At 45.4% G+C, this 13,628-nt stretch overlaps 1 protein-coding gene across 1 annotated transcript in view; it reads right to left on the bottom strand.

Moving 5' to 3' along the window:
- LCOR (ligand dependent nuclear receptor corepressor) overlaps positions 1-13,628 on the bottom strand; it is a 105,235-nt gene that overhangs the window by 21,154 nt on the left and 70,453 nt on the right. The window contains exon 4 of the mRNA XM_074999327.1: positions 1,618-1,750. Within this exon, the coding sequence (XP_074855428.1) occupies positions 1,618-1,750 (133 nt within the window). The remainder of the gene's footprint in view (positions 1-1,617; positions 1,751-13,628) is intronic.

The raw sequence follows: 13,628 nt of genomic DNA, 5'->3' as shown, positions 1-13,628 counted from the left end.
CTGTTTTCATCATCATGTAACTCAGAAGTGGTTTACGAGATTCTTCTCCTGGCTAACATTTTAATCATTTCTGGATTGAGAACAAGCACGTGAAATTTAAACCCAAAAACCAACTTTTGTTTTTACCAAAAAAGAAAAAGCCACAGAGCGGCAGTGGTCCCTCTAATTTTTTCCATCCCCGGGTAGAATAAATGTTACGTGCAGCAAGGCATGTGTGCACGTACACCTCCAGTTGAAACACAAGCTGCCAGACGGGAGTGGCTGGGGGCACCTGAATCTCTCCTGGGTAGCCATTCAAGTGCTCAGCTTGCAGGGAATGCTGCTGAGGAGGTGCTTGGGATGAAAACTCTCTCAACTGTGACTTTAGTAAGGCAACAGCAACCTTCATATCATCCTCCGAGAGTTGCATATTTCATCTCAATGTATAATTCACAATTACTCATCTCGGGTAACAGTCAGAATAGGATAAAATACTGCTCTCTCTTTAAAAGGCCTTAAATGGGTGGTTACTAAAAAGGCAGGATGCAGACTAGCTAAAGCAATTTCTAATTTGGTTATTGTCATCCACCAAGAGCCAGTGCAGTGGTACTGATTTGGCAGATGTTTGCACACATGGGTTATGCCGAGATGTACAGTGCACATGTTCAAGACATGTTTAGGAGACACCTTCTGGATTGCTGTTTCCCAGGGTGGCAGAGGATGTACAGTAGAGCCCTGAAGTACGCACATTCAACTTGCACATATCTTGGGTTAACACGACTGAGAGGCGGCGAAATTGATCATCCACCTTCCCTGCTCCTGTCATAGGTGGCAACCTAGAGTCAGGCTGCTGCCGCAACGGGAGTGGTTTCCTGGTCCCCAGAAGTGGCGGGGAGCTGGGAACAAGGTGGCAGCCTGGCTTCCAGCTCCCCACCACTCTTTGAAGCCAGGCAAATGACCAGTGCTGGTCAGTTTCCCAGGTCATGCATGCCCCAGGGAGCAGTGAGCCAAGCTGCCACTTGGCTTTCATCTCCTCCAACTTGCACAAAATTTGACTTACGCACAGCTGCCCGGGAAAGCAAACCTTGTGTAACTCAGGGGTCTACCACAGAAGTGTGTCTCCAGCCTTACAGGGAGAACAGCATAATCTGAATGCCTCTTTTACTGCAGTGGTTCAACTCGTGCTGTGCTGATCATGACGTGGTTCTCAAAGCGCTTAATACCGCAGATGAGTGGGAAGAGCACCACAGGTCAGCCAGAGAGCCCTGCTTTAACAGCGCTGACCGTGGGACAGGGTCTGAGAATGGATCCAATTGCTGCTTGTTTTCCAAGGCGTTCCCTATCACCCTTGCATCGGATTAGAGGGGCCATTCTGCTGGGCAAACATGGAACACTGCTCCCTCAAAATGCAAAAATTGGAAACACAGGAACACCCAGTGCTCTTGCAAGTGTCTGCCACAGCTGCCTCTCCCAGGCTCCTCGGAGGCTCTCTTTGCCCCATTCCAAAACTAAACACACAAAAGGGGTAAATTAACTGAAAACTGAATGAGTGCTGAGAATTTCACAGGGCTGTCGGTGAGACACTAATACTGCATGCAACGGCCAGGCCAGTGACTCCATTCTTTCACTAAGACCAACCTTTTCGGTAAAAGACTGCATTGAGGAACTCTTCTGCTTGCCTCTCAAACCGAATGATCTTTGCTTGTTCTTGTCTAAGCAGAGCTTCTTGCCCAGCTTCCGAAGCTGGCTCATCCAGACCGAGTAGGTGTTCCTGCAAAACAACATTTGTAAGTTCTCCCCCACTACCACACTGATAAACACTCACAGCTGCCACACACTTTAATACCAGCACTACTGCAACAAGGATTTTCAACAAAAACTTTTAGTTGTGCAGTGACTGCACTCTGAAAAGACCCATCCTGATAATTAAAGTTTAAACCTTAAGTCACAAGAACAAAAAATGATGGAAGGCAGTATGTTGGAAAGGCCAAAATATTACATATAAACCTAAAGAGGGTAATCAGTCCTTTATCCAGTGTGACAGCAATAGCAGAACTGAGCGCTACCTAGGAAAGTGAAACGGATGACTATTTCACCTGGAATCTGGCCAAGAAACTGGCTTCAAAGTTTAATCTTCATTGAGAACTTATAGTTCTATATGAAATATGACAGAACACACAGAAAATAATTCTCATTCCACCCCCACATTTTGTAAAGCTTCCAGGCAAGCAGGGTGAACTGAGAGCACTGTCTGTTGCTATATACAATGCCAACTTCTACATGGAGTACAACCTTGCAGATTCACAGTACTGCATAAAAGTGAGCTGAAGAACCACAAGCTCTTCCTCTTAAATTCATCTGAGAGAAACTGGTTGGTTTCAAGAGCTTTTCAGAACAAAAACCTCCATTTCGCTAGAGAGAGGGGTTGATTTTTTTTTTTGTAAATGAGAGAACTGTACTCAAAAATCCAAAAGCCTAGAAAGATTAAAATACAGTTAAGGTTCCAATAACTTCTGTAACTATGTCATTTTCACCTAGCTTATACAGCCTTTATTATAAAATAAACCCACAACTTGTTACTGACAAATGTGAAATGTGCTTTCTGTGCATGAATCATAGTTGTGGTGGTACAACTATTGACATTTTTTTTGGCACTGATGTAACACTAACCATCGTGGTGTCTACACCATTCCACCCTTCTGGCCCGCATCACGGGCATGGGGATTACAGGTTCATGTTGTCATACTGGAAAGTGCACCTGACTTTTTATGAAGAAACTTCTTGAGGTTCACAGAGGATGTGAGAAAAAGTTGTTCTCTGCCATGCATCTAGAGTGTCTCAACTCTTAGCAATGAAGAGGTTCAACGGAGACCTGCTGGCTAGCCAGCTTACAGAGAACTGATAGGCAGAGTATGGTAATGTGGGCCATATGCAGAGGGTAAGATGAAATGTTGTGAACTCTGGGCTGTGTAGGTTTTGCAGCTTACAGACCAGCATGCAAATCTCTTCCAACACAGGTGAGGGGATAACTGTTCCAGACAGCACAGACAAAATACAGGAAGTAAACATACAATCCCAAGGAATAGAGAGGGACACACTGGCTACGTCTACACGTGAAGCCTACATCGAAGTAGCTTATTTCGATGTAGCAACATTGAAATAGGCTATTTCGATGAATAACGTCTACACGTCCTCCAGGGCTGGCAACGTCCATGTTCAACTTCGACGTTGCGCAGCACCACATCGAAATAGGCACTGAGAGGGAACATCTACACGCCAAAGTAGCACACATCGAAATAAGGGTGCCAGGCACAGCTGCAGACACAGTCACAGGGCGGACTCAACAGCAAGCCGCTCCCTTAAAGGGCCCCTCCCAGACACAGTTGCACTAAACAACACAAGATCCACAGAGCCGACAACTGGTTGCAGACCCTGTGCATGCAGCATGGATCCCCAGCTGCCGCAGCAGCAGCCAGAAGCCCTGGGCTAAGGGCTGCTGCACACAGTGACCATAGAGCCCCGCAGGGGCTGGAGAGAGAGCATCTCTCAACCCCTCAGCTGATGGCCGCCATGGCGGACCCCGCTATTTTGAAGTTGCGGGACGTGCAATGACTACACGGTCCCTACTTCGACGTTGAACGTCGAAGTAGGGCGCTATCCCCATCTCCTGATGAGGATAGCGACTTCGACATCTCGCCGCCTAACTTCGAAGTTAACTTCAAAATAGCGCCCGACGCATGTAGCCGTGACGGGCGGTATTTCGAAGTTAGTGCCGCTGCTTCGAAGTAGAGTGCATGTGTAGACACGGCTACTGAGACACAGGCTACACGCAAGTAGAGAAAGACACTTTCCACAAAGAAACCATTTCAAAAGGTTAGGCTCTCATAGACCATGTATACACTAGCCAAAAACTTCGAAGTTGCCATGCAAATGGACATTTTGAAGTTTACTAATGAAGCACTGAAATACATATTCAGAGCCTCATTAGCATACAGGCAGCTGCGGCACTTCGAAATTGACACAGCTTGCCGTCGTGCGGCTCGTCCCGACAGGGCTCCTTTTCGAAAGGACCCCGCCCACTTCGAAGTCCCCTTATTCCTATCTGCTCATAGGAATAAGGGGACTTTGAAGTAGCCGGGGTCCTTTCGAAAAGGAGCCCCATCTGGACGAGCTGCGCGGCGGCAGGCTGTGTCAATTCTGAAGTGCCGCAGCTGCCCGCATGCTAATGAGGCGCTGAATATGTATTTCAGTGCTTCATTAGTAAACTTCAAAATGGCCATTTGCATGGCAATTTCGAAGTTTTTGGCTAGCGTAGATGTAGTCATAAGGTGACAAAGCCAAGAGGTGAGTTCATGTTTATGCTTGGAGAGATTGCAGGCATGACTTCCAACCTGTCAGCCCCCCAGAGAAGATACTACAACTCTTGCAATCAAGTGTGTTCTAGGACATGAATTACAAATTTGTCTGCCAAACTGGAATCAAATTGCTGCAGTGCAGAGCTCCTGGCACAAACACAAATACCCATTTATTAACATCCATTTAACTAACATTCATAACAAAAGTGCATGTGAAAAATTAACCTGGCATGAATCCCTACTTAAAATTACTGTTTGGGTGAAACCTTCTTAAACAACAACTAATGCAGTTTGGTTACAGGACAGCCTCATCTGTGTACAATGAATGCCCAAAACATGCCACTTCGAGTTGTGCTTAAGTTGCTTTAATGTTAGTTAAGCGCAACTTGAAGCCGCTCGGGCTGTCTGCCCAGCCCAGCTTCTCTCAGTTGGGGAAAGCTGGGCAGATAGCCATCCATTGCTACCACTTCTCCCCAGCTTCCCCCAGCTGGGAGAAGCCATCCCTGACTCCCCTCCACTGGCTGGAGCCAGGAAAGTGACCCGTGATGTGCTAGTCAGTTTCCCAGGAGGGGAGCCTGGAGCCAGGCTGCCACCTGGCTTGGGCTTCCCACCTCACTATGGGAGCCAGGAAACTGACCAGGGCTGGTGCCCTCCTCAGTTTCCTGACCTCCCCACCAGCCCTGGTCAGTTTCCTGACTCTCCCCCCACCCCACCTTACAGGAAAATTTGACTTACATGGGGGCGGGGGGGGGTTGCATTCCAAGAATGTAACCCCTGCATAAGTCGGGGGTCTACTGTATGTTATGAAGTGTGTTATGGTATTACCAAGAGAAAACTGCAACACTGAGCTTGCAGAGCACAAGTTATTTTTCAAGCATGATCAGGGTAAAATATTGCAAACCTGAAAAATCTATTTTTGTGCAAAACAGAAAAGTTGTTTACACAAATGAGCTACCGCTAGAAATAAATTCTGTGCTAATGTGCCACTGTAATACCTCAGCCCTGACTGTTCAAAGGAAAGAAGCTGATTTTTAATTTTACTTTAAGAGGACATTTCTGAGTCTAACGAAGATTTAATTCCCTTTAGCTCTCATTAAAGCACAAAGAGGTTCAACTCCCATAAACTGGAATGAAAAGAGATTCCCAGTTTAAGTCATAGTTCAAGTCCAATATTTGAAATTAATGGGGATTTTATCCCTTCAGTCTGAACCAGCATTTTGCCCATTAGCAGATTGTTAACTTTTAAAAAAACTAAAAAGGCACCAAAATGAGGCATTTGAGTTTTCCTGATTTTATTCCTTCAAGCAATTAAGTAATAACAAATACTGTTAGCTTAAAGAATCAGAGTCTATAAATACAGTCTGGGAAATAAAGTTCAGTGTTGGCATGTATTATCATAAAGCACTTATAATTTACATAATTCAAATACCGGTAATGTAATTATAGAAACTACAACACCTTTAACTTATCCTCAGGAGCACTGACCTGTGGAAGCTACAAATGCTTTGCCCAAAAACAAGGGATGGTGCAAAGCACGATGAGATGGGGGACATTCCATGCTGACCTGGACTGCTAAACTTCAGATTAAGGGCAATCTGATCAGAGCTTGCACAACAAGGGTTCTGCATGCTCATGCTCACGCCTACCCCGGGGAGAACAGAAAGCGCTGCCTGAAGGTAGGCTTCAGCCACTGCCATGCTAGATGTACTCAGAAGTTTGCGTGACCATATTCGGACACAGACTTGCTAACCTGGTGAGGAGGGCTTTAAACTAGGTTTGCCGGGGACAGGGGAGCAAAGCCCGCAGGTAAGCGGAGAACATGGAAACCTGGGAGATGGGTCGGATGTAGGAGGGAGCATGGGCAACAATGTCAGAGTAAAAAGAGGGCCAGGAAAAAACTGGGGGGAAGATCAAATCAATATCTAAGATGCCTATATACCAATGCAAGAAGTATGGGTAATAAGCAGGAAGAACTGGAAGTGCTAATAAATAAATATAACTATGATATTGTTGGCATCACAGAAACTTGGTGGGATAATACACATGATTGGAATGTTGGTATTGAAGGCTACAGCCTGGTTAGGAAAGATAGACAGGGAAAAAAGGGGGGAGGTGTTGCCTTATATATAAAAAATGTACACACTCGGACTGAGGTGGAGATGGACATAGGAGATGGACGTGTTGAGAGTCTGTGGGTTAGTTTAAGAGGGGTAAAAAACAAGGGTGATGTCCTGTTAGGAGTCTACTACAGGCCACCTAACCAGGTGGAAGATGCTTTTTTTAAACAACTAACAAAATCATCCAGAGCCCAGGATTTGGTGGTGGTGGGGGACTTTAACTATCCAGATATATGCTGGGATACTAATACAGCGGGGCACAGACTATCCAATAAGTTCTTAGACTGCACTGGAGACAATTTTTTATTCCAAAAAGTTGAAAAAGCCACCAGGGGAGAAACTGTTCTGGATTTGATTTTAACAAATAAGGAGGACTTCGTCGAGAATTTGAATGTGGGAGGCTGCTTGGGTGAAAGTGATCATGAAGTCATAGAATTCACAATTCTAAGGACTGGTAGGAGGGAAAACAGCAAAATAGAGATGATGGATTTCAGGAAGGCAGATTTTGGTAAACTCAGAGAGCTGGTAGGTAAGATCCCATGGGAGGAAAAACTGAGGGGAAAAACAACTGAGGAGAGTTGGCAGTTTTTCAAAGAGACATTACTAAGGGCCCAAAAACAAGCTATTCCCCTATGTAGGAAAGATAGTAAATATGGGCAAAGACCGCCTTGGCTTAACAAGGAGATCCTGCATGATCTCAAACTAAAAAAGGAATCCTATAAAAAATGGAAACTAGGACAAATTACAAAGAATGAACATAGGCAAATAACACAGGAATGCAGGAGTAAAACTAGAAAGGCTAAGGCACAAAATGAGCTCCAACTAGCTACAGGCATAAAGAGTAACAAGTAGGCCTTTTACAAATATATTAGAAACAAGAGGAAGACCAAGGACAGGGTAGGGCCATTGCTCAGTGAGGAGGGAGAAACAGTAAGGGGGAACTTGGAAATGGCAGAGATGCTTAATGACTTCTTTGTTTCGCTCTTCACAGAGAAGTCCGAAGGAATGCCTGACATAGTGAATGCTGGTGGAAAAGGGGTAGAGTTAGTTTTTGAAATAAAAAAAGAACAAGTTAAAAACCATTTGGAAAAATTAGATGTCTGCAAGTTACCAGGGCCTGATGAAATGCATCCTAGAATCCTCAAGGAGCGGATAGAAGAGGTAGCTGAGCCGTTAGCTCTCATTTTTGGAAAGTCATGGGAGACAGGAGAGATTCCAGAAGACTGGAAGAGGGCAAATATAGTGCCCATCTACAAAAAGGGGAATAAGAACAACCCAGGAAATTACAGGCCAGTCAGCTTAACTTCTGTGCCAGGAAAGGTAATGGAGCAGGTAGTTAAGGAAGTCATCTGCAAGCACTTGGAAGGTAGTAAAGTGATAGGGAACAGCCAGCATGGTTTTGTAAAAAACAAATCATGTCAAACCAACCTGATAGCTTTTTTTGACACGATAACGAGACTCGTAGATAAGGGAGAAGCAGTGGATGTGGTATACCTAGACTTTAGTAAAGCATTTGATACGGTCTCGCATAATATTCTTATCGACAAGCTAGGCAAGTCCAACTTAAATCGTGCTGCAGTAAGGTGGGTGCATAACTGGCTGGCTAATCGCACCCAGAGAGTAGTTGTTAATGGTGCTCAATCCTGCTGGAAAAGCATAACAAGTGGGGTTCCGCAGGGGTCTGTTTTGGGACCAGTTCTGTTCAATATCTTCATTAATGATTTGGATATTGGCATAGAAAGTACGCTTATTAAGTTTGCAGATGATACCAAGCTGGGAGGGGTTGCAACTACCTTGGAGGATAGGGTCATAATTCAGAATGATCTAGATAAATTGGAGAAATGGTCTGAAGTAAACAGGATGGAGTTTAACAAAGATAAATGTAAGGTGCTGCACTTTGGAAGGAATAATCTGTTTCACACATACAAAATGGGAAAAGACTGTCTAGGAACGAGAACAGCAGAAAGGGATCTAGGGGTTCTAGTAGATCACAAGTTAAATATGAGTCAACAGTGTGATGCTGTTGCAAAAAAAGCAAACATGATTCTGGGATGCATTAGCAGGTGTGTTGTGAACAAGACACAAGAAATCATTCTACTGCTCTACTCTGCACTGGTTAGGCCTCAGCTGGAATATTGTGTCCAGTTCTGGGCACCCCAATTCAAGAAAGATGTGGAGAAATTAGAGAAGATCCAGAGAAGAGCAACTAGAATGATAAAAGGTCTGGAGAACATGACTTATGAAGAAAGGCTGAAAGAACTGGGCTTGTTTAGCTTGGAAAAGAGAAGATTGAGGGGGGACATGATAGCGGTTTTCAGATATCTTAAAGGGTGTCATAAGGAGGAGGGAGAAAACTTGTTCTTCTTGGCCTTTGAGGATAGAACAAGAGGCAATGGACTTAAGCTGCAGCAAGGGAGGTTTAGGTTGGACATGAGGAAAAAGTTCCTAACTGTCAGGGTGGTCAAGTACTGGAATAAGTTGCCAAGGGAGGTTGTGGAATCTCCCTCGCTGGAGATATTTAAGAACAGATTAGATAGATGTCTATCAGGGATGGTGTAGATAGTGGTCGGTCCTGCCATTGGGGCAGGGGACTGGACTCGATGGCCCCTCGAGGCCCTTTCCGGTCCTAGTGTTCTATGATTCTATAAGTTTAAGAATACACATTACTAAGACAGCTGCGTCCAATAGGAATTCAAAGATTGCACACTTGTGGTTGCTGTATTTCCATATTCACCACATTTGTGCTCCCCCACCCCCATAAATGCCCTCTCCCTCCCCCAAAGCCAGGCAGCACCCCCCCACCCAAAGCACTCCCAGCCCCTCCTCCTCCCCCACAGCCAGGCTCCCTCAGAGCCAGGCACTCCCAGCTTCCACCCCTCCCGCTCTAAACAAATGCCCTCTCTGTCCCCAGAGCCAGGCTCCCCCCAGCTCCCCCTCCTCCTAATTTAATGCCACCAACTCACCAGAGCATCCACCACCGCTGCCATGTGCTTCTCCTACCAAGAGGTGGGGCACATGCACGGAGCAGGCGGGTGACACTCCCCTGACTTGGCTCTCAGAAGGAGCCCCCTGTAAAGGCTCCGAGAGCCGCGTGCTACTTGAGAGCTGTATTCACCACACCGCAGTGCCCTGTTTGCCATGTGGCAAGTGACGACAGTCTTGGACACTGCGGTACTAGATGATCTACTCAGTATTGTTTGGGTCTTTTGGGGTAGGAGGCTGAGTAGGGGTGGGGGGCGTAGGAGTCAGGGCAAAGGGGCAGTGGAGAGACGTGGGCAGCACTGCCTAGCTGGCAGCTGTTCCATGGCTCTCTATGGCTGTCAGGGGTGTGCTTGCTTGCTGCCCACTTGTGGTCATTCGTGAGTAGAACTGTCCCTCCAGCCACCCCGCTCCCTTTCTGCCTGAAGTGAAACCATCACTTTCCAGGCACATCCCATTGTGCTGGCACAACCAAACTCACCTTGCTTTAAGTTATGCCATGAGGAATCTGCATACCCAATCTGGTGGTCCTGTCTCTCATCACTACAGAGTCCTTCAGACAGACAGACTCACAGTTGGATGGACAGATAAACAGATGCACAAACTCAAATATAGAGTGCAGGGAAGAGCAACCCCCAGCACAGGTCCCAAGAGCAGCATGCGAGCTAATTTTCATCAGCCACAAAGCTGGAGCTCAGCCCCACCCCTCCTCCCCACGCAGCCGGGAGCTTGCTCGATGCCAGGCCGCCTGTGGATCAACAAACAAACCAGCAAACGCTACCAACCACCACTTAAGAGGGAAACCTCTGCATCTTTATTTCTTAATGAAGCGGGTAAGTGACTATTAGGGACATCAAGTATTCCCAGCACACCGACTATATATAGGGGTCAAAAGGTGAAAATCTGGCACTCTGCCTGGGAAAGGTGGCTGACCCCTGACATATTAAGTCGATTTATGCACACACATGCTGAAAATCGTATTCCTCCACAGCTCCTATTCATTCATTTCCCTACTTTTCAATTAACCGAATAATCACTATTCCTGCAATCTTCAGGTAGACCACAAAAGGATAACTTCTGTGGCTCTCAGACATATAGCACAGCAAGGCAATCATGTCTTACCTGGATTTATGCAATGCTTCGTGTGTTGGGCAAGTGCTTTTCTATTCTATAAAATCAGGGGTTTTTAATCCCACAGAAATAATTACGTAAATGGTTTGCCAAATTCAAAACCATTCTAACTTCACTGGAGCAAACACACTCAATCCCTTTCATTAACAGAATTGGAAAAGAACAAAATCTGGGGTACGTGCATATTCAGGTATGAAATAACTTAGTGATACCCAGCACAATTACAGAACAGAGCTGATGATTCCACTAGAAGCTACTTATTCTGGTTTCAGTCTCTCCCAAATCACACTGCACCACAATGAAACTAGGTTAAAATCTGACAGGGCAGGTGCCTTAGATATTTTTAAAGATAAAATCCATATATCAGATTTAATTTGTAAAGTTTCCCGGAATGCATACAGGAATTGTACCTCTGGTCTCCTTGGAGCAGAGACCATCTCTTTGCTCTGTATTAGAACAGCACCCAACACAACAACGTCCTGGTCCATGACTAAGGCTCCTACGCACTATGCAATACGAATAGTAAGTAATGATTTAAAAAACACTTGAAAATCACCGGAACAGAGTTCTACAACTTCAGAACACGATTTGACTCATTTTAGCGCTTTCCTTTGCCAATCTCTGAACTAAAAATCCCTCAATTTAAATTTTTCTGGGAGATAGGAGCTTAGAGTGATTGAACTGCAACAATGTGGTGGGCCTACCTGGATAAACGCAAGTACAGCTCACCCTTCACTTTGTGCACGTTCCTTTTTTGGTGAGAAGCCACTAGTTTCAGTAAGAGGCACAACTCTGACTATTCACTCAGGGCAGACCCACCCACAGCACACCTGGGACCCACTGCAAGATAATCAATGGGCCCCCTCTGGTGCAAACTTGCCCAAGGTGCACCTGCAAGCACGCAGTCCACCCGACACCTGGGCAGTGCTGACCTTCCCTGGCTCGTGCCCAGCGAGCTGCCGGCTCTGCTGCTAGGCACGCTGCCTTCACCACAAGTACCACCCTGCAGGTACCTAAGAGCCTTGCAGCCCACCTAGGAAACTGTCCCCTTTGTTGCCCACCCCACCTCACCCCCACCTCAAACCAAAAAAACCTCCCGTCAGGCCTGACTACGGAGGCAACTAGGATGATACCATCATCATTAATTTGTGAGCAAGTTAATGCTTCACACGAAAAAGTGTTTTCAAGTAGTTTGTGGGGGGGAGGAGAGAAGGCTTAAAGCTTAAAGTTCAGACCAAGCACTAAGGCTAGTCTGTAAACCCAGGAGGTGGGTGAGCCCATACGGTGAAAAGCATTGCATGCTGCTATCTATGTAGGTAAGGTCTCTGATCATTTGACTTCTGTTCCAGTTCTCTGCATTCAGCTCATTTTACTGCACCTGAGCTTATCTTTCTCTTCCCCCACCTTTTCCCTTTTTCTCCCCCTCCCCCCACTCCCAAAAAAAAACCACAGAACCACAAACTGGGTGCTGGATTCCAACCGAGCCCAAAATAGAGAAGATTACCTCATTTAACAATACATATTCTTTAAAAAGTCTCGATTAACATGCACTTTTTGCAACAGTATTAGCAAATTTTATGACTTAGTAAATAGACAAAACGACTGAAAAATTAAGTGTATTTGTTCATTTAAAAGGGCAATTGGTATAAATATTTTGGCAAATTAGAATTAAATTATACGGTAGGAAATCTTTGGACGTAGAAAGTTATGAAATCATAAACCTCACCCTCGGACGCTATTTAATCTGTGCTATAATATGGGTGGAGACCACTGGATTTTGCAAATTATCAGGTTTTCAGTTTAGTAAAGTAAGAATTGTCCAGGTTCCATTATCCAGAATAATGTTCTCCATTTACTGAAGTTGAGTAGAGGAGCTGAGCTGGGAAGGCCCTTTTGTGCACATCCATGTGTGTGTGGTGTGTATAAGAAACAGAGGTGCTCATTGTTGTTATTTTTGCTGCCTGTAAGTTTGATTTGGTATGTGTACCTGTTTCGATTTTACAGAGGTGCAGGAAGTTATGACAATTTCATTTTAAGAAGTATGAAGTGCTCCACAAATTAGATTAAACTCTCTGAATTCTGGGGAACTCCCAGTGACAGTGTGGGAGACTATTCCCCGTTATCACCCCCTGTACAGAAAGGTGCTCTAAACAAAAGCAGCACTGCAGCTTAGTGGATGGAGTACTGCAGTGGAACTCTAGAGACCTGGGACCCGTTCCCAGTTCAGCCACCAGCTTGCTGGGTGACTTTAGGCAAAACGTGGCATGTGCGCCTCAGCTTCCCCCCCAGTGTAAAATGGGAATAAAAACACTGACTTTCAGATCTACTGACAAGCCACTATATACAAGTTAAATTGCTATTATATCTGCGTATTTCATTATTCCCTCCAAATGACTTTAATATTTCATTACTTCAGGCCATTTTGTCAAATTAACAAGATTCAAAAATACAACCTTCTCATTCCCAACACATCTGCCATCCTCCTATGAGCAACACATCATCCACATTTTTGCATAGCACACTCACTATTCCCACCTCCAAAACAACGGCTACAAACACATTCATCTTTTCAGTCCACTTCAGTGAGACAAACTGTTCTCTCCTTTAAAAATGTGAGAGAATCTGACTGCCTGGGAAAGCAAGACAGCACATACTGGAGCCAAGAGCCAGGGCAGCCTTTTCCCCTAACAACCTCTGCTAACACACCTAATTCTTGGCCTACGCCACTCTCAGCCATCCCAGTCCTGAGTGTTCCTTGAGCAGAGTCATGCTGAGTCAGGTGGTGACTGATGTGTGCACAAGACGAGTAGGAGGAGACTACTGAAATCAGTTCTACTTCTGGTGTCATCAGGGTTTACATACACATTTCTGGAAGTACATTACCCCACTGCCCCAGGCAATCCCGCAGACAGACACAGTAAGGGTGGTGATGGGAGGTGAGGGAGGGCTGGGAAAGGGAAAGATGATAACAACCAGAACCTTAAAGCCGTACAGTTTATGCACTTGTTTCCTCCAGGCTGTAATTTCAATTACACTACTCTAATTCTAAAACTGCACCAAGTGAACG

The sequence above is a fragment of the Carettochelys insculpta genome, chromosome 7 (genome assembly GCF_033958435.1).
Source record: "Carettochelys insculpta isolate YL-2023 chromosome 7, ASM3395843v1, whole genome shotgun sequence".
Taxonomy (NCBI): Eukaryota; Metazoa; Chordata; order Testudines; family Carettochelyidae; genus Carettochelys; species Carettochelys insculpta.
This window is presented reverse-complemented; position numbering and strand designations above follow the sequence as displayed.